The 21,075-nt window shown below is 49.5% G+C and overlaps 1 protein-coding gene across 2 annotated transcripts in view; it reads left to right on the forward strand.

Moving 5' to 3' along the window:
• Window positions 1-16,918, forward strand: part of MRTFA (myocardin related transcription factor A) — a 96,919-nt gene extending 80,001 nt beyond the window's left edge. For both annotated transcript variants that reach the window (XM_054168191.1, XM_054168192.1), the window contains 12 exons: window positions 5,319-5,374; window positions 6,959-7,034; window positions 7,645-7,806; window positions 9,256-9,431; window positions 9,877-10,032; window positions 10,475-10,725; window positions 11,086-11,257; window positions 11,526-12,641; window positions 13,798-13,944; window positions 14,967-15,140; window positions 15,496-15,556; window positions 15,973-16,918. In XM_054168191.1, coding sequence (XP_054024166.1) covers window positions 5,319-5,374; window positions 6,959-7,034; window positions 7,645-7,806; window positions 9,256-9,431; window positions 9,877-10,032; window positions 10,475-10,725; window positions 11,086-11,257; window positions 11,526-12,641; window positions 13,798-13,944; window positions 14,967-15,140; window positions 15,496-15,556; window positions 15,973-16,472 — 3,047 coding nt within the window. In that variant the 3' untranslated portion in view covers window positions 16,473-16,918. The remainder of the gene's footprint in view (window positions 1-5,318; window positions 5,375-6,958; window positions 7,035-7,644; window positions 7,807-9,255; window positions 9,432-9,876; window positions 10,033-10,474; window positions 10,726-11,085; window positions 11,258-11,525; window positions 12,642-13,797; window positions 13,945-14,966; window positions 15,141-15,495; window positions 15,557-15,972) is intronic.
• The last annotated feature ends 4,157 nt before the right edge of the window (window positions 16,919-21,075 follow it).

A 21,075-nucleotide genomic window follows, 5' to 3' on the forward strand; every position in this document is an offset into this window, starting at 1 on the left:
GATGTTGCAGACTGCCAGAGGCTTGTCCAAGTGGGACAAAAGTATGTACAACTCAGTGACTGGACTGTGCAGTCCCAAACCCTGCTGGTGATGCCTTTGTCCATTCTGTCACTATCCATTTTTAGTGTTTGGCTATTTGTGACATCAGGCTGTTTTCCTAAGGCAAACAGAGCAACCTGAAGACGTAGGAGCAGTGGTTCAGCAGCACGAGGGCTTCTGCTGCAGCACTGGCCTCAAATCCAGCCTCTCATTTCTGACTCTGGCAAGGCAGTTTTTGCTCAGTTTTGCTGACACTAGTATTTGTGAAGCTGTGCTCTAAACTAGCATACCAGTCCAGGTTCAAATAACTCTTTCCAAACAGCTGTGTTCCGAGGCCACAAACGGTTTTGTCAGCATAACTGAGGGCTAACATGCCTTGTCTTAGGCCAAGGTACATGAACAGAGGCAGAGAGTGTAACTGACAGTGAAAATTCCAGCCCCATGTCATGGAGAAGCAAAATCTGAAAGGCAGGCAAAAGGTGTACCTCCCTGAAATTGGGCATGGCAGAAATTACTTCTGCAAAAGAAATGTAAGGGAATTTTTTTTCTGCAGACAGTGTATAGCAGGAACTCTCAACAGCTAATACTGCTGTGGTAGTTTGGCAAGTGGTAGGTTGTCAGTTTTTCCTCTCTGACAGCATGCAATTCTCACCAGGGATTCACCCAAAGTTCTGCTGGCAAAGCTAGATCAAGGATTGGAACTGAGTTAACTTGTACCTCCTTCTGGTGAGAGGCAAGTGCCATGGGGAGCTGCTGGAGTTGCCTTATGGAGACACTTCCCTAAGAACAGCTCCCTGCGTGGTACATTGGAGTGTTAATGGCAAGGCAGAAATGTGTGGGACACGGGGGAGGTCATTACTTAAGCTGGACCTACCACCAGACTAAGTGTTGAACTGTCTCCCCAGGAAGTCAGAGTGTTTGTCTGTTTGCACTTCTTGGGTTTAGCAAGGTGTGACACAGGCTCACCTGGTGCTCTCAAATCTAGTTGATTAGGTGGGTTGGATGATAGGTTGGATGCAATGATCTTGAAGGTCTCTTCCAACCTGGTCTGGTGTGGTCTGGTCTGGTGTGGTCTGGTGTGGTGTGGTGTGGTCTGGTCTGGTCTGGTCTGGTCTATCCTATCCTATCCTATCCTATCCTATCCTATCCTATCCTATCCTATCCTATCCTATCCTATCCTATCCTATCCTATCCTATCCTATCCTATCCTATCCTATATCTGTGTTTGCAGCTGGTGAGAGGACAGTATTGGAATACAAACTTGGTGCCAGACTGGCAGCATGTGTTGAGCTTTTGGGGGGCTTTTGGGTGGGGAGAGACAAGGTCGGTGTCTGATACTGCTCAGGAGTTTCAGTCATTTGATGTAAACAAGGGAATGGTGTCCTATTTATTAAGCCTGCAGGTTGCAGGCTGAGAGGAGGACAGGTTTGAGACTCACAATATTTAGAGAAGCTGAGAAATACAGGACAAACCCCAGCTAGTCAGTGGCATGAATTGAGGATGGAGAATGACTGGCTGGATAGCAGCTCTGCAGGAGGGGATTGGACCTTTCATGGTTTGTGAGCCCAGCACAAGGGAGCGTTTATGTACACAAAGGGCAGCCTGGCTGGGACATAGAAATGAGAAGTGTTATTTAATAACCATTTAGCTCCATAAAAGCTGGGAAAGCATAGGCTGAAATATGATCCCCACTTTGAACACTACACTTCAAGAAAAATGCAGGTCAAATGGAAGGAGTCCAACAGAGAGAGAGAGTCCAACAGAGAGAAGATCTGGAGAAATGGCATCTCTAAGCAAAGGTTGAGGCTTTGGTCATTTTGTATAACAGAAGACTGGGAAACCCTGAAGTTCTCAAGTATATACAGATGGCAACAGGAAGAAACTAAGTTGCTCTCTGTAATGACTGCAGGTAAACTAGAAAATAATGAGAATAAATTGCTGGAAGGGCAATGTAAGTCAGACCTTCAGAAAGGGTTGGTTTTTCCCTAGGAAGGACATCTGTGCACTGGGATTTTTCTGCAATAATACTACATTTCTAAAATGAGAGCTCTTCAGATTAGACAAACCCTACTGTAAGGAGTAGTTCAGTGTATTTGCTAGTTTAGTGCATTTTACCCAGCAGTGAGAAAGCATTGGCTGATTGGAATGTCTTCATCCCTGTTTTCTGTGGTTGTATCTGCTGCTTCAGGTACCAAGAGCTGTGGACATGAATCCTGTTAGTGATAGAAGTGCTGCTCCATGCCTACCTGGATACTACTGTTTCTGCTCTACCAGCTAAGCCACTCATTTGTGTGCACTGCCAGAATGAGCCAGAGTAGCTCATATGGCTGAGAACAGTGGAGCTTTGTCAGTGTGGGTTGTTTTGAGCGGAATGGATGAAGCAGCACTCAGGTGAACAAGCCAGAAGGGTGCAGGGGGCAGGAATGGTTCTGCAAATACCAGTGGCAAGTGGCCAGGAAGGGCAGTGGTAGGAGCTGAAAAAGGGACATAGCTCCACAGCCCTGGTCTGTACAAAGCTTGGTTCATTTCAAACGGACTCTGAATTCACAACACCTCCTCTTCTGACAGCCCCATCCGAGAGTGCTGAGGGAAGCAGTGAAGGATTTGTGCCCTCTTGACATTTTCAGAGGTCGAATATGAAGTCCTCTGTCACGTTGCCAGCCCAGAGAGCTACGACTCAGTGTTTGTGTCCAGAGGACTGGTCATGAGAGACTGAAATTGTTCTTTACAAGATTCTTCCTGCAGCACTTTTGCATTACTTACTATTTAATGTATAGGTGTTTGGGGGCAAGGTTGCCTGGGCTTTTCCACTCAGGGATTCTTTTCTTCTTGTTTTGTTGTTCTGTATGCAAGAATTGCCCTGGACTACCTGTGACATCAGCTGAACTCTTGCAGTTGACTTTCCTGACCATTTGCTGTGGTCAGGGAAATGTCATTTAAAGTTCATGTGCTGCCTCTTACTGACAGCAGAGGTAGGCAGAAGGGGGAGAGTCAAAACTGACTGCCAGGCCTGCACATTCCGGTGGGAGAGCTTTTAAGGGATGAGGATGAGACCTGCTTCACTTGTCTCCAGGGTAGATCTTTATACTGATTTATAGACAACTGTTGAGGTTGGCAGAGACCTTTGGGATCACCAAGCCCACACTGTATGGTGTCTTTGCTGGAGTGCACCTGAACTTTTATTTCTGATTTCTTTATTTCTCCTATTTCTGAACTTTTCAGTGGTATGCATACAAGGAGAGAACCCCAAATTTCAGTTCAAGCACTGAGTGTTCGTGCAGCTTGGCAAGAGTATTTCCCAATCTCATTTGTGGCTTGCTCTTCATGGGAGTTGGTGTCTCAACTAGCCAGGGAAGCTTTTTGTGCTGTTTTTGCAGTTATTGCAAAAGCATATTTTTCACTCTTGCTTTCATTTATCCCAAAGTGCAATCAGTGCCCTCCCATTTCACAGCTTGCGTAACTTTCTCTGGAGATTTCTCTTCTTTGTAACCAGATTGTATGAAACTCTCTTTACTCTGAACAGGAACTGGTTTTCCCATCCTTGTGGGGGTCTGTGTACCCACTGGCTAGGATCAGTTTGCAGTTATTGATAATTTATTCTAAAGATTATTCCTCATTCAGTTCTGTAGCCTGAATCCCATCTATTGTTAGGAAGAAGTTCTTCACCCATGAGGGTGGTGAGACACTGGAAGAGGTTGCCCAAGGAGGTGGTGGAAGCCTCATCCCTGGAGGTTTTTAAGGCCAGGCTGGATGTGGCTCTGGCCAACCTGATCTAGTGTGAGGGGTCCCTGCCCATGGCAGGGGGGTTGGAACTAGATGATCCTTGAGGTCCCTTTCAACCCTAAGAATTCTGTGATTCTGTGATGCCCTGCTGTGTTCAGAGTTCCTGACATGTGGGCTGTATTCAACTTTTTACCTCACTGGTGTGAACCTAGAGGGATTGTCTGTATTTTGCAGAACATGTGTTGGTCTCAGCACTTTGTCTTTGTTCCACGTTATTCCACAGGAAAGAGTTCAGAAGTTACACATGTGTCAGGAGTTGTTTCTTATATTATATTTATGCAAGGGCTTTTATTTTTCAGTAGTCTTCTGAGGTTTCATTGTGAAGTTACACTTGAGAAATATTTAATCATTGATCTCAAGTGAAAAATAGCACAAGTAGGACCTAGATGCAGTACTTTGGAGTTACTAACTGTATGAGTGTAGAGTTGTCTTCAGAAGACTTGCGAGTTATCTTTAAAGCTGAAGGGTTTTAGCTTTGCTGTCTAGCTTGATGGCAATTCAAAAGCTTCATCAGGCAGTTTCAAATTTATTTCAGAAATATGAAAATAGATTATTATGTTCCCTCCAGCTGGGTCTGAACACAAGCCACAGTGTGATTGTTTTAAAAACCAAGCCTGCTGGTGGGTTCAGGAAGACCGTGAGCAGCTGGTGACACTTAGTTTTGTCACCCTCTTTCTCTGCTTTTACTGTGGGACGTGAGCTTTGTGTGCTCCAAAGGAGCCAGGCAGAGTGAGAGATTCCTCCAGGGTTAGTAGGGTCCTGGACAGCAGAGGATCAGTTTCTTAAAACATGATCCATTTTGGCTATGGTTTTATACTGGGCCTGAGGGAGTGAGGAGATCTGTTATACAGGGAGCTGCTGTCAATTCCTCAAGTCTTGGTTTTCTGTCAACAGACAGATGTACTTTCCTGTCCGAGCCTTCCTGTTCTCACGATCCTTTCTCTTGCAGGGAACAATGTGTAAGTCTGTGGACCTGCAGAATTTGCAGCCAGCCCTTGCATGCTCACAAAACACAGGTGCAGACTAAGGAAAGACTTTCAGCTTCCTTTGACATTAAAAGATAGTAAAGAGGATTTACAGTTCATTAGAATCCTCCTCCATCCTTCCCACCATTTCATGAGTCTCTTCAGTGTTTCACTGCCATTCCCTTACCTAAGGATTCTGGATACCTTACTCTATGTTGAAGCTCATAAAAGGCTTTTGGTTTGACTCATGTTCTTGGACCTAACTTTGTTAACAGCAGTTAGTTTGGCTAGAAGTGTACCTGTATTAGTCTCTTCAGCAGCCCACAAAATGTCCAGGTCAGTTCCTACAGCTTCTGTGCTGTCAAATGGAGAATGCCAATTCACATTGCTGTATACCAGCTGGGCAGTGTGTTGAAAGATGCAGGAGGCAGTTGCTGAGGTGTATGTGTTAGCTTAGTTGGCCTGAAGGGATGTGCCGAGGGAGACCGTCCATAATTCTAATTCACTCTCTGAATGTTTTCCTCTCAACAGCTCTGAAAAGTCCAGCTGCATTTCATGAACAAAGAAGGAGTTTGGAGCGGGCCAGGGTAAGATGGAGCAGTCTTTAATGTTTGGGGGAAGTCAGGAGTAGTGTGTCTTATGTTCTGGGACACGCTGTAGCTGCCAGTGAGATGCAGAAGGGAATCATTCATATTCTGGGTGTAACACAGTGCTGCGTAGGCAGCAGGATTGGATGGGGTGTTCCTGTACCTGGGGGTGGTGGTTAACCCTCAACGAACTATTTGTGCCTCAAAACCATTGAATATGGTGTCTGGATTTCCCCCTGCAGTCTTCTTTGTGGGAGTCACTGATACTCTTCTTCCCCACTGCCCATATATTTCTTGTTTTTATGGTGTCTGCCCTTAAATGCTCCTATCATGGGGAGCTCCGTTTTACCTTTGAACACAGTGTTTGGTTTCTCTGTTGCCTGCACTTGTTTACCCAGGACACTAGAAATGGAAAACTGAATAGAGAGACACCACCCTCCCCCAGTCTCTCACCACTGAGATCACACAGACCTCCGGCCCTGCAGAATGAGGAAGCCAGGTGTCACACTTCATGTGGCACCTCTGCTAACTTGGGGGGCTCTTGATGATTTGTGTTCCTCAGGAGGCCTCTGGGGATAGGGTTTTAGCCTGCAGGGGAATAAAACCTGTTATGACTGCTGGGCTAAGTTTTGGGTTAAAAGTGAAAACAACATCACTATAAAAATAACAGCTGTAATTAAAACCTGTAAGGAAGTGTTAACACTTTAAACTGTGGAAGGGCTGGAAGAGTGGACGTGGTGTTAAAACCAGTGTCCCAAAGGCTTTTCCTTCTTCCTCCCCCCTCTTTTATTTCTTTGCCCTAAAATGTTCTTACTAAATTAATATTTTGGTGTAGTCAGCTAAGCAAATATAAAATCAGTTTCTGATTGACTTTAATGTTTGTTTTCTCTGAAGGCCCATCCTGGTGGCCAGTACTTACCAGTCCATTACCTGCTGCTGCCAGATTCCCATTCCTGGGTGGCGTGAAGAGTAACACGCTCAGCCCAGACAGGGTCATCTCTGTCCATTGCTCTGTAGAGCATTCTCCAAAGACAGACCTAAAAGCAGCTCTGGAAATGAGATGAGTCTTGTTCCAGCATTTAGATTCTGCCTGCCAAGGGACTGCACAAGGTCTTTAGCTTAATAAATAACATAGCTTTAAACAAATAAAAGAGTATGCCCAAACCACAAGTCAGCCCCGAATGCCAGCAGTATATGAAAGTATTTGCTGTGAACGATGGAAGCACTTAATTTATCTTCTATGTAAAAAGCAATGTCTTGAGTTTAACCCTGACACAAGTTAGTGGTGCTGCATAAAAGGGGGAAAGAGGGCTTCAGCTCTTGAGGAAGTCCTTCCCAGTTTCTGTTCTACAGGGCAGCAGTGCACTGTTAGGCTGAGGCAATTACAGTGGAAGTTCATCTTCAGAATAAGCTCATTCTCTGGGTGCTCTGGAACAGAAGATGTGCCCCTTCTCTGTTCTGTATTTATTTAGAACTCGGCAGCAACTAAAGATGGTTGTTTCTCTTGTTTGTGCTCTCCAAGATTACATCACTCTTGTGTCTGATCAACTGAAACTGGTTCCTGCTTGTCTATTTTTGCTGCAGACAGAGGACTATCTGAAACGGAAAATCCGGTCCCGGCCAGAGAGATCAGAGCTGGTTAGGATGCACATTCTGGAAGGTATGGCACGTGCTAAACAGGAAAACAGCAACAATAAACTGTATCTCAATTACTTACTTAGCAGCTTTCTAGTTTGACCTTCAAGTCTCTCTTTCATTTGGGAGCAGGCAGAAGATCATGTCTGTTGCATGAGTTCTTGGGAGGGATTCAGCTCTGCTTGAATGGAGATTCTCAGAGGAATCTGTGATGTGAACTCAAATTGTGCAGTTTTGTATAGCTGAGCAACTGTGACATAGAATGGCCATGGATTGCTCTTCTGAGGGAAGCCACTGCAAAATATCCAACAGGCAGTGAGGCAGATCTCATCTTCTTAGTAAGCACCTCCATACTGTGCTGCTGCTCAGGACACAGCTGAAAGAGATGAAAGCGATTTTAGAACAGTGACTGTGTCCTATTCCAGAGTCACCAGGGTTACTGTAGTTACCTTTTCACTTAAATATCCATCATATCTATAATACCTTTATAGTGCACAGTTACCTATTGGTATCTGCCACTGTTTTTGTGTGCAGTTAACTATAGTTACCTTTCTGAAGTGAAGTAAAACACTGCTGAAGTGCCTAAGTTGACCATTGCTGGATTAATGCCATTTTACTCACTTTTCCCTGAACAGAGACCTCAGCTGAACCCTCCTTGCAGGCCAAGCAGCTGAAGTTAAAGAGAGCCAGACTGGCAGATGACCTCAATGAGAAGATAGCACAGAGGCCAGGTCCCATGGAGCTGGTGGAGAAGAACATCTTGCCTGTGGAATCGAGCCTGAAAGAAGCCATTATTGGTAAGGCCAGAGGAGGATCTGTGTTGAGGACATTTCCCACAGGTGGCTGAGACTTGCTATCAGTTCACCTGCCTGTCTAAGAGAAAGCAGTCCCATGGTTGGTCTTGTTTTCCTGTCTCAGAATCACAGGTTTTCAGCCCCAAGGATTCTGAAAAGCAGAACTTGTTCTGACACATAGTGCTGCAGAGACATAAAAGTATAGGGAGTATGGACATCCCAGAATAACATGGAAGCAATCAAACAGCCTAAAGACTTGAAAGACTGTGTAAGATTGCATTCTCTAGATTCTCTCCTTAAAAATTCCTCTCTGTATAGCATGTCCACAACCTTTGCTCAGGGAGAACCCTCTGACTTACATCAGGGAGAAGAGACTGAACATAAACAGGTGTGATGAAACAAAAGCTGTCTGTGAACTTAAAAACTTCAGAGGATTCAACTCCTTTAAAAATAAACCAGAACAGATGTCATCATGCCAGTGCCATTCCAAGGGCTGGAAGGAATGCTGAGGAATACCCTTCCCACTGCCTCAGCACTGCTCTTTCCCATCTCCCCAGACTGAGGCTGTGTGTGTCTGTGGCTATTCATCCCCTCAAACATGCACAGCTACTTTTAAGACAAATGGGACACAACTGTGAGCAAGATGAAATACTTCTCATGAAAAAGAAGGAGAAGGACAGTTTGGGACAGCCTGGCTTCATTATTGCCAAGAAGTGGTTGAGGAAGAGAAAGAGTGAACTTGTGAACTGGAGCATTAGAGATGTGGCTTCCTTCTGACTGAGCAAAGCACATCTGTCTGGGGTTTTGTTGCTTTTGCATTAGGTGCAAATGAGAGCATTTTCCTGCTTACCAGGAGTGATTTGAGAGCATGTGATCTAGAAACCATTGGTACATCACAGATGTGCACTCAGATGAATTTATCTGCTGGACATGTAAACCAACAGAAATGCTAGTAGCAGCCAGGGCCACTGCTTAATGCATTGCCCTTGTTGCTTGTGAAATTACAGGAAAAGCTGGGGGTCTGTCTTGAGGAGGAATTCTACCTTCCACCACACAGGATGAACACCAAAGAAGTCATGACTCACCCTTACACTGTCTAGCCCCTTCAACCTCACAACATCTAACCACCTTCTTTTTGGGTGCCAGAGGATAATCAAATAAGCCATGCCCCAGAGCTGGGTTTGGGCAGAGTTAAGTAGCTCTTGTTAAACTTCCTAACAAGGCTGAGAAGCAAGGGAAATGGTTCACTCCAGTCTGCATTATTTTATTCTACTGATAGCAGGGATGAATGCAAACACTTAAAACTGATGCAGTTTGGGCTCTGTTCTCTCAGTTGCTTTAAGCACAACTTAGACACAAGTCTCCATTCCTTCATTATCTTTGAGAAACCTCTAGTGGCAACTGAGTTTCTTACTCCACTTTAAAGACCACAGTTGATGTTTGTGTTTTCAGTTGGACAGGTGAACTACCCAAAGGTTGCAGACAATTCCTCCTTTGATGAGGACAGCAGTGATGCCCTCTCCCCAGAGCAGCCAGCCAGCCACGAGTCCCAGGGGTCTGTCCCATCGCCGATGGATTCACGGATTTGTGAGCCTCTCCCTAGCACCACTGGCACATCAGTAGCTCAGGTGAGAATGTGATGACCTCCTGCAGTGCCCTGGAGCTTCACAGCTTCTGCTGCTATGCGGCAGAGGATGCTAAAAAGTGAGACTGAGGGTCCTTAAGAACTGTAGTCTGTGAGGTTTCACAAGGGGCTTAGCTCTGTGTGATATCGGTGAAGTCCTCTGGTTCTTGAGAAACCCTCATAGTGGTGTGGGGGATGGGGGCAGTCTTTGCTTGGTGACACACACCCTGTGTGTGACCGAGTCTGGCATTCAAAGTTGGGAGATACTGGAGTGGGATTTTGATGCCTTTTCTGCCCTTGAGGAGTTGTGCTACTTCTCAGGGACAGATGAAGCAGCGTGTTAAAGGAGTCTGATTAATGACTTGAAATCTATTCTGCTTCCCTGGACACTTTCTGCACTCTCTCAAACTGTGTATGTGTATTCATTATGCCTTCTTCTGTCCCTGCAGGGTACATCCCAATTGCAGATTAATGCAGATGCCACTGAAACACTTTTCCTACCTGAACAGCCACCCCCACCTCTGCCACCTCCACCTCTTCTGCCCCCTAGTCTTACAAATGGAGTGGCTCTTACTGCTGCCAAGCCCCCCCCAACACTCATTAAGGTACCATTCTGGATGATTTCTTCATGGGTTCTGGTCTGAAGGCAGTTAAGATGGTTACTTTGAAGAAGATTTGGAGTTGGACATACGGTGTTAACGGATGCAAAGTGTCTTCCTCAGACAATGGTTGTAGCATATTCAATAGGTTTTTCTATTCCATGATGTATTCATCTTATGTGAGATGGGTCCTGAGTGCAAACCATTTCAAAACAATTAGCACTGCATTGAATAAGAAAAATGATCTTGGGTGCTGGGAGAGGTGACTTGCATCGTGGTGCAGTGTAAGCTGCTGCCACTATACTGTTGTCTGAGTTAGAGAAGGATGGAAAGACCCTGAGGTCAAATCTGGAGAATTTTGAAATGAAAATGCCAGTGTGTGTAGTTTACATGGGGTGTTGTATCAGTGTTTCCATTCTTACTTGCTTCCTCCTTTTCTTCTCAATAGCAAAGCCAGCCCAAGTCTGCTAGTGAGAAGTCTCAGCGCAGTAAAAAAGCCAAGGAGTTGAAGCCGAAAGTCAAGAAGCTTAAATATCATCAGTATATTCCCCCGGACCAAAAGCAGGACAAGGGAGCTCCTCCCATGGATTCATCCTATGCCAAAATACTGCAACAGCAGCAGCTCTTTCTCCAGCTTCAGATCCTCAACCAGCAGCAGCAGCACTACAACTATCAGACCATCCTGCCAGCCCCACCAAAGTATGGGTCCTAAATGGCAGCTCTCTCTTAGGAAGCCTTTGCTTCCCCAGTACTGTTATCAGAGACACTGTGTTCTGGGTGTGAGGTGTGGTCATTGGGTGTAACTCACTCAATCTTGTTAGGTGACAGTGAGCCTGCTAAAGGGCTGGTATCAGATGGATCAGACAAAAGTAACTGAAGTGAGTTGGTTGGCAGAGTAAGGCCCATGGATACAGTCAAAGACACTGGTGTGCTGCTCTAATGCCTAGGGGGTGGCACTGGTGACCCAGGTGTTTCTGAATGTATGTGATTGTTTACACTGAGGGCCTCTGGTGCCTTTTTGCCTAGGTTCTGATGCCTGTGTTTTTTCATTCCCTGCAGGCCTCCAGGAGAGCAGCAGAGTGGTGCCAGTGCCCCTGCTGTGCGCAATCTCTCTGCCACAGTCAGCAGCACATCTTCAGTATCCTCTGGTTCCAGTGGGCTGATGCGACAGAACAGTAATGCTGCAGTTGGCAAGCCTGGCCCTCTCCCTGCCAACCTGGATGAGATGAAGGTAAATGTCTTGTGAAGCTGCACAGCCCCTTTTCTGGCATGGTAAGGGGGCATTACTGAGCAATCTTGCTGCCCAGAGCAGGGCTGAGACAAACTGACAGCAGTTAGTGCTAGCAGCCGGTATTGCTACCCTACAGTCTGTACCCGAGGTGAAAGCTTGCAGAAGGGTCAGTTTAGTCACCTGCACTATGGCTCTGGTGGCTGTTAATAGTTGTTCTGGTTAGAGTTTATGCTTTCTTAATGTTGCCCTCTTTTGTAACTCACATCAGGTAGCAGAGCTGAAGCAAGAGCTGAAGTTGAGGGCCTTGCCTGTCTCGGGCACAAAGACAGACCTGATTGAGCGTCTCAGAGCTTACCAAGAGCAGAATGGTGCAGCCGGCCAAACAACCCCCACTCCCAAGCCCAGCACAGCAGCTGTCCTCCCAAAAGCTGCTGAAGTGGTGGTAGCTTTCCCAGCTGCCAGGCTGAGCACAGGGCCAGCCCTGGTCACCACTGGCATTGCACCAGCAGAAGTCGTAGTGGCCACAGTCACCGGCGGGAGCGTGATGAAGTTCGGCAGCACAGGCTCAACTCCTCCTGTTTCTCCAACTCCTTCTGAGCGCTCACAAATGAGCACAGGGGATGAGAACTCAGCCACAGGAGATACCTTTGGAGAGATGGTGACTTCCCCCCTGACCCAGCTCACCTTGCAGGCATCTCCAGTACAGTTTCTGGTGAAGGAAGAAAGCTCCAAGTCTGCCTCCTGCAGCATAAATGCGACGACCAGGTCAGAGCGGTGTAGCACAGGTAACAGCAGAGATGCAGAAGTTAGGGACAAAGACCAGATGCTGCAGGAGAAGGACAAGCAGATCGAGGAACTCACCCGCATGCTGAAGCAGAAACAGCAGCTGGTTGAGATGCTTAGGCTACAGCTAGAGCAGGAGAAACGCTCTCAGCAGTCACTGTCGGCCCCGGCAGCTGCGGCAGAAGGAACAGCCATTGCCCCCAGCCCAGCAGCGTTTGACACCCAGGTCAAGAGTGAAAACGGTTTCCTGAGTTGCCAGTCTGCAAAGCAATCCAGTGGCCAAACAGACCAATTCAGCCCTGCACCAACCACTAGCCAAATGGACACTTCGAATCCAAGCCCGGTGCCAAAGAAAGCCGTGATGGTGAAGCAGGAGGTGCCAGCCACGGAAGCGGAGCCACCGTGCCAGTCCCACAGCCCGCGACTTGTCCTTGGCCAGCAAGGGAGTGCCCTGAGCGACCTCATCAAGGGCACCCCTCCCCCCACCCTCATTACGGACTCCACAGGGACCCACATCGTCCTCACCGTGACCAAGCAGAGCGCCGAGAGGCAGGGCCTCTCACCCCACGGGAAGGCAGGGAGTAGCTGCCCGGCCTTGCAGGTAGGCAGGGCTTCGATCACATCCCTGCTCTTGGCAGTAGGGTTCCTCTCTCCCTCTTGCTGCTCCTGTGGTTCAGGTTACCATGGGATGACTTAACACGGTGGAGACTGAATGCAGTAAATACTCCAACGTCTGAGCTGTCTGCTCGGGTGGCCGGTCGATCATGGCTTTGTGAAGCAAAGCCACAGGAGTTTGACAGTGATGAACCACGTCCAGCGATGCTCCGCTGCCCGTGTGCGTCACAGGCTCTTCAGCCTGCTTCCAAACACATGGCTCTGCCTTTTGTCAGGCAGGAGCTCAGGCTTGGAGGACAAGGGCTTGCTGCCATGTTCCACTAGTTTTTGAGAGAACAACTAAAGGATGCCTGCCATGATAGTAAAAAAAGCAGAGCGTATTTCACCTCCTGTCCTTTACTGGAGACATCATCATCAAAGTGGTAGTAGACAGGTCACCTTATCTACTGACAGCTGAAATCAGACCCCAGGAGCAGACTCTTCCTTTTTGACAGCTCTTTGTTTTAATGCATGTCAGCATTTCAGTGTTAACAGAGTCTTTAATCAGGGATGGTCTCCTATTCCCCTGCTGGCATGAGCTCAGCACTTAACAGAAATGTTCCAAGTGTTTCTTCCAGGAAGGGATAAATACGCCTGGGTTTTATGGCCTGAGTCAAACCCCAGCAGGTTCCATGGCATCAAAGATGATTTTTCATTCTCTGCTGCTACTTTTCTTGAACCTCCTGCACAGCAAGCAGCAGTGTCTACCATCGAGGATAGGCACTGAGCAGGCTGCATTTGCTATGCAGCAGGTGAGATGCCAGGCAGCTGTTAAAATATCAACATCCAGTGTCACCCTTGACACCCCAGGGTATCTCACCTGAACTCCAGCCACCCCTCCAGAAGGGCACAGGTTAGGTCTGCTAGCACTTGAAGGATGCCATGGATAGTCTAGGGATTCAGACTGGTACTACCTTCTCTTTTAGAACTCTGAATCCCACCCCAGCCTGATTTCTCTGCTCGGTGAAACACAACAGTTGACTAAATTTCCTAAAGCATAAAGAGTGGGGGAAAAGAAACTTCCTGAAGCCTTTAAGAAACATAAGCCTTGCTCGGCGATGTGGCTGGGCAGTCACTTCTCACAGATACCCTTCTCTTTCCAGAGAGTACAATCATCACCCTCTAAAGCTTCCAGCCAGCCACCGTGTCAGCTACCTAAAAGCAGCCCTCCACAGCCCACGCAGCAGCAGAAGCAGCAGCAGACCCTGCAGCCGCAGCAGTCCAGAGGACTAAACCAATCTGTCAGGAAGGTAGCTCACTGCCTGCTCACTTATCTTCCTTGTTTTTCTTTGCCTGTGGCTGAGGGTTTGTAGCAGTGGTGGAAGGGGACACACATGCACAGGATGGTCAGTGACCATCATGATAGCAAGTAAGGTTTCACAGCCACTTCTGCCCTCCAAGTGTGTCAAAAAAGTACCCTCCCAGCACATCCCACTGGCCTGTGCTAGCCCTCTCAGGATGAGAGCAGACACCAGAGCAGGTCTGCTAGCCAGGATCTGGGGTTGCTACTCTACCTGCAGGTCACAGAAGAGATGAACAACTTTCCAGGAAAACGAGGATGGGCATCAACATGTACAAGGGTTGGAGCTGGCATTCAGCTACTGCCCAGGGATCACTGCTCCAGGGGACCCAGCTTCAGTGTGGATCACTCATAGCTGCTGTAGAGGCCTGATCCACATTTTAGCTTTTCTTCTGGGCAGTTGTGTGCTGATTCATCTGGTAAAGCTGAGTCACCAGCACCACTTCCTGCAACACTTGGGGTTTCCTTTGGAGGTCTCTGGTGCTGCTGAGGGCTCTAATGCTCTCTACCCACCACCAGGCTGTGAAACTTGCTGCCAGTGAAGCATGACTGTGTCCCCCAAAGCAGACACTGCAGAGGGAGGTGGGTGAAAGATACAGAGCTGGCTGAACAGAAGAGGGAAGTGCCCTCTGTCTCCAAAGTGCTAGAGGAATTCCCCACCTGGAGAGATGAGGCTCTCCCCATCCAGGAGCAGCCAGGGGGTGGGTTGTGGTGTGGTTGCTTTAGTGTTCAAAAACTCAGCAAAAGATTTCCAGCTGTGAGTTGGAAGGGAAATCTGTCTGCCTCTCCTGCAGCCAGGGCAGAGTGCTCCAAGTGCACAGAGGAAGGCAGGCTGGCTGCTGGGAGCAGAGCGGTGCAGACCTCTGCAGCACTGACCAAGAGAAGGGGTGATGGTCTCTCAAAGCAGCTGTGAAACAGGGGTTGATGTGGACTTTCTTCCTTCTAACCCCCTTCTGTGTTCATTCTAAACAGCCCTCATCACAGCCTGGCTCTCCTGCTGCCCATTCTCCATCCCAGATGGACCTAGAGCAGCAACAGCACACAATGCTCTTTGGAAGTCCTCCACCTCCTCTCCCTGTTCCTTCAACCCCCATGAAAGAGCCACCAGGCTATGAAGAGGCTATGAAGCAACAGCCAAAGGCCCAGGTGAGAGCAGTTCTTCTCCCTGGTTTCCTTGGAGATTGTAAATCTGCTTAGATTCCTGATCTGGGCCTGCAGTAAGAGAATGGAGGCACAACTGTGCCTCCCTAGTGGAATTCCTTCTGGAAGGTTTGGGGAAAACCCTAAACCATGGGTAGGGATCCCAAGCCACTCATGGCCTGGTGAGTGTTATTAGTAGGGAGTTGCTTTCTATCCAGTAGCAGCCTGGGGTTATGGGGACTTCTGGTGCCATGTTTCCCTGTTGCTAGATAACAGAGGGAGGAGAGCCAGCCAAGGGTGTTGCTGGAGGTGAAAGTTCCTCTGGTAAATAGGAAGCTAATGCTGTGGTTGCTCTCCTCAGGAGAATGGCTGCTCCAGCCAGCAGATGGATGACTTGTTTGACATTCTCATTGAAAGTGGAGGTAAGGAGACAAATCCAGCATTTCCCATAGTCCTTGGGTTTCAGCCTGGAGATTACAGAGCACTGAGGAAAGAATCTGATGTGGCTAAGGTCTGTGTCCCTGCTTCAGTGCCTTCAGTACTGGCAGCAGTCATTAAGGCTCTGAGGGTGATGTCAGTCAGGCATGAGTATGCTAGAGAGCTTCTTAGCTCTGGGCACACTTCTTCTGCAGTACTGGGCAGAGCTTGAACTCCCCAGAGGCAGGCTGAAAGCGTGCAAGAGCCAGCCAGGCGTGGGCATAGGAGGAGTTTCCTTGTCCCAGTGGTGGATGGTAGCTCAGTCTGGGAGGTCCCCCTTTCCCTGGTGGGTGGGAGGGAGCCTTCTGGTGCTTGGCCCAGCTCTCCCTCACTCTGGCCTGCCTCTTTGTTCCTTGCACAGAGATTTCTGCTGACTTCAAGGATCAGTCATCCCCAGCTGGGAAAGAGCCAGCCGTGGCCCCGGTCTGCTCCCCACCGCCCAGCAGCCACCCTTCCTCAGAGCTGGCGGTGCCAGTGTCCCTGGGGCAGCCTGTGCCCGTGGGGCGGCTGGAGGACTTCCTGGAGAGCAGCACTGGCCTCCCGCTGCTGACAGCAGGCCACGAGGGGCCGGAGCCTCTGTCTCTGATTGATGACCTCCACAGTGAGATGCTGAGCAGCTCGGCCATCCTGGACCACCCGCCTTCACCTATGGACACCTCCGAATTGCACTTTGCTCATGAGCCCTCCGGGGGCATAGCCCTGGATCTGGCTGAGGCTAACCTGGACAGCATGGACTGGCTGGAGCTGCCAGGGGGGCCTGTCATGAGCTTGGCTCCCCTTAGCACTGCGGCTCCCAGCCTCTTTTCCACAGACTTCCTTGATGGACACGATCTGCAGCTGCACTGGGATTCTTGCTTGTAACTCTGTGAGCAGAGACTGGAGGGAATGGGGAGTGGGAGGGCACAGGCATGCAGGGGGAAAAGGCCAGTCAACCAAAAAAAAGAACAAAACAGAACTGAGCTCCTGGTATTTGTACTCCTCCCCCAACAGTGTCCTTCCTGCATGGAACTGGTGCTGCTGGCAAAGGCAGACCCGCTGCTCGGGCAGTGGGCCAGGCCAGGGCAGGGAGAACCACTGCTGGCGGGTAAGAAGAGGCTGTGTGAGCTCTGGGGCTGGTGGCCTCCTACCCCCTCAGTGTGGCCTGACCCAGCTGGGGTGAGAACCCTGCCCTTCAGGGCAGGAGTAGCCATGGCCTCACGCAGGGTGCAGTGGGGCCAGGCACAAGTTCCCTCAGAGCAGGGCAGAACACCACTGGGCCCAAGCCCTTTCCAGAAGCAGCTCCCACACCTCGCTGGGACTGGGCAGTAAAGGGCTGAACGGTTGCAGAAGGGGATTCTACCTGTGGAGCGGGACACAAAGGCAGGAGTGCTGGTTGGGAGCCCAGCACGGCTGCTCTCTGCACCACCTGCCATCTGTCAGGGGAGGGTCTGATCTGCCCCAGGGCTGGGAGGAGCTGGGCAGAACAGGCACCTTTTCCAAACGTAGCCAAAGGGAACCAGGGTTCCCCAGCAACCTGGTACGTGTGTCCATGCTGGTTTCCCATCGCCGAGCGTGGCAGAGCCCTGCCTCCTTCCTTCACTGCTTTGGGCTGCAGAACAGATTTTTAAAGGTGCTAAAATCCAGGTCCTTATATGTTAAATCTGTCCTTCAGTGCCCCAGCCCTCTGGCTGTGGCTCCAGATGAGCCTTCAGGCACAGCCTTGTCCCCACAACTTCTACATCACTTGTGCCACCTCCAGGTGAGCAAGGCAGTCTGCCTTGGTGGGGGCTAGGGACAAGAAAGTGCTTGTGAGTGCTGGGGAAGTGCACAGCTAGTAACAAACAACATATCACATGGGGCCATGTGCAATCTGTCTCCTGCCTTCAGCTGTGCTGGTGCCTCCCTGTAAATAGATGCCCTAGTGGAAAGAAGCAGCTGGGCCTGTCACCCAACAGGCAGGGACGGGGAAGTGGCACTGCAGAAGGGGTGTTCTGTGGCTCAGTAGCGTGACTGTGAGGGCCCCTTTCTGCGGAAAGGTAATGGGCAGCTGACATCTGCACTTCCTTCCCTCCAGCCCCATGGGGTAACAAAATCAGATGGCTGCCTACTGTGAGCTGCTGTGTCTAGGTAGCTCCTGCCATGCAGGTAGCTGCTGACTGCTGAGGGGGTAGACAAGGACCGGAAGCCCAGCGAGCCATGGTGATGCTATTCTCTGAGCAGCTATTGTGCTATTACTCCTGTCACTTGTAAAGTCCTTTGTTAGTAGCAGCTCACCCCCACCTTTACCAGGGAGAGACAGCCCAGCTCTGCCCCACCTGGCCTCCTCACCACACAGCTGTTCCCACTTGGGCCCCAGCTGGGTCCAGGCTGTGGGAGCTGTGGGAGCAGCAGGAGATGGTTGGCAAGGGCAGGGCTGGAGGCAGTGCCTTTTGAAACCATGCAGCCCCAGGTGCTGACCCTGCTCAGGCAACAAAAGGATAAACTGCCATCCTTCCCAGTATCTCCTTGAGGATGCTGTCTCCACCTTTCCCCTGTGCTAGGCTGCAGTGCTGCTTGCTGAGGAGAGGTAGTTGTGGGCAGGCTGCTCCCCTGCCCCTTTGGTACCTGGTGGTGCTCTTCTCCGTGGGGAGGCCTTAATGCACTGCCAGGCAGGTGAACACGAGCCTGTTTTACAGCTGGGAGAAGCTCCTGTTTTTTCTGAGCTTGTTAACTAACTGCATGGGGAGCCCCTTTCTTAATCATTCACTGGGGGGAGCCTGCTGGCAGCTTCCTTCCTTTCTGCCCCCTTCCCTCTCCTCTCACCTACAGCTGGAAGCAAGTCAGAGTCTCTTCTCTGCCTTCCTCCGTGTCTGGGTTGGAGAGGATATCCCCTCCCTACCCACTTTCTGTTGCCCAAGCTGCAGTGTTGAGTCCTAATAATGAGAATACCTGGGACTGGTGGACTCTGGCTTCACCCTGCTGAGCCCACCCTCATGTCTCTCCTGGTGTAGCCCTGCTGTTCACTGGGAGCAGAGTGCATGAGTGCATGAGCCTTACAGAGCTGCCATCAGCCCTTCCTAGGGCAGCTGCCCAGCTTTGGGACCAGGTGGGTGCAAGAGGGAAGAGGGTCCTTAGGAGGAAAGTATAGTGGGGGTGGGTAAGAGGATCTTTCAGTATTGTCACACTCAAGCAAAATGAGCTTCTTCCAGCCCACAGTGAGCAGTAGCCTCCTCACACACCACCTGTGTGATTTGTTTTGCAATCAGCAACTAAAGAATGACATTATCAAAGTGCAGTGAGTGCTGAGGAAGGTGGGAGCACTTCACCTGCAGCCTGGCCTCACCCAGCCCTGGTTCAATGCACTGGGCCAGGCACCCCACACTCTTTGTTGGCAGAGATGCCAAGGCCTGTTAAGGATTTAGTCCTCGCCCAGGGTTGATGGTGAAAGGCTGAGCTCACAGCTGCTCCCTTTCACCTGTCCCACCCACCTTTCTTTGTGGAACTTTGTAGGAACTTAATTACATTGATTTGCCCAACATACTTGAAATTGGCTGATGGAGCCCAGCTGACACAGAACCATGAGCCTCACCTCCTGAGGAGCCCAACCAACCTGCCAGAGCCCCTCTGCACAAGGGGATTCTGCCAGGAGAGCCAGCAACAGCCCTGTGCTCAGGGGCAGAGGGGAAGAGGGTTCCTCATTGCAGGACACACCAGAAGGTCTTTCCCCCAATCACTGCCCAGAGCAGGCTGAGCCCAGTTCTCTGCTTTCTTACTATTATTTGTTTGAATAATAGCTCCGTAGTTCTTTGTTGGGAGAGCTCTTCCCCGGGACATACATTTTTGCACCCTTTTGGGATTAAAAAGAAAAGCAAAGTCTGATGTTCTGCCTCTACCTTGAATGTAATCCTGAATCTTTCTGCTGTAACCACTACTTGTTTGTACGGCGTTTCTGACGAGCACGTGCTCTCCCTTCCACTATGCAGCAAAGGGCGAGGGGTGATCAGCACCGGCCCAGGCAGATGGCGCTGGGGCAGTGGATCCAGAGCGAGTATTCAACTGGAAAAGGGTAAAAGTGACAAAGTTAATGGGGGAGAGAATGGATCTTTAAATTGAATTATTTTTTCAGTTACAAATATTTGAAAAGAAAAAAAAAAATCCATTTTATTAAAAAAAATTCCAAACAGCCACCTGCTCAAAAACTTTTCTGCTACGCTGGTGGGAGGGCTTGGGGCTACTCTGCCTGTTCCAGCTAAGGGGGGGGTGATCTGTCTGGCTCTCTTTCTCAAATCTGGAAAAAAAAAAAGAAAAAAGAGTTTTGAGTGGTGGTGCCTCATCCTTTCTTGGCTGCAGGGAGAGTCCCTCGCTGTTTGGAGGTTGCCTACCCCACAAACAAGTAGGTCTTCTGGGAGGAGAAGCGTGGGCAGCTTTTATAGTCCAGGAGGCTGGTCTGTAGCCCAGCTGTTATGGTGGTGAGATGACACCACAGCCTTCCTCAGCTGGATGCCAAACTGGGATTACTTTGACAGAAAACATTGATTTTTCACAGCAGTAAATATGCTGCAGCTGCCACCCTCCCAGGAGCTTGGGCTTCTGACCATGGTTCTAGAGCCTGTGCCCTGTTAGTGCCCCACTTTGCAGATGAGACTTCCCCTGCTTTTCTGGAGAAGCTTCTCATACAGACACCACCACAACCCACTACTGCCCAGCCCTTTCTGCCAGCCCCCCTCCTGCAGTGTCCATACCCCCCTGTAGTTTTGAGAGCATCTTTTCTGGGGCTCTGGAGAGCTGCCATGTGGGGAGGGCTGGCGGCAGAGAGGCAAGGCAGGGCTGCCACTGCTGGCTGCACAACTGCTCTAGCCCCAGCCACTACCTGGCCTTGTGGCCTGCTCTGATGCAAGGATGGTGACAAACCCACCTGCTGCCAGCACCTCAGCTTGGTGCTAGGAGGAGTCAGCACAGAAATGGGGTCACAATTATCAAATGGCAGAAACGAAGAGTTAGATCTAGCCCTGGCCCTGTCAAAGCACAAAGCCAAAGCCAGGCACTCTCCCAAGATGCAGTTTATTTACAAACCCACCGAATAAAGTAAGAATCTAGTGTCATCTCACAAGTAGTTTGTGCTCACAGACAAGTGCTTTCAGTAGAAAGTCACAGACTTCATATCCAGAGCCACCACCACAAAGCAGCAATTCTGCACTCCTGACCTGCGTCCCTGCTGCCACCGCAGGGCGAGGAGTTAGTCTCCCTGAGCCAGCTCCAACCTGAACCCCGTCCTGAGCTACAACGGTGCCAAAATATACACATTCCTGGAGTTAAATTACAGCTTTTTGGTTAACAGTAAAAATCATCTACAGACTAAAATGACAGCATGAAACACTCTTCTTTAGGGGAGAGGTGTTTTTTTGTCTGCTCCTAAACCAGGAGACAAAGCCCATCCCCTAAGGCCGTTGTGGTGGTAACAGGCTGGTGCGGTCGGGCACCCCTTGTCAACACCCCACCCCCCACT

The sequence above is a fragment of the Dryobates pubescens genome, chromosome 15, assembly GCF_014839835.1.
Source record: "Dryobates pubescens isolate bDryPub1 chromosome 15, bDryPub1.pri, whole genome shotgun sequence".
NCBI classification, from domain to species: Eukaryota; Metazoa; Chordata; class Aves; order Piciformes; family Picidae; genus Dryobates; species Dryobates pubescens.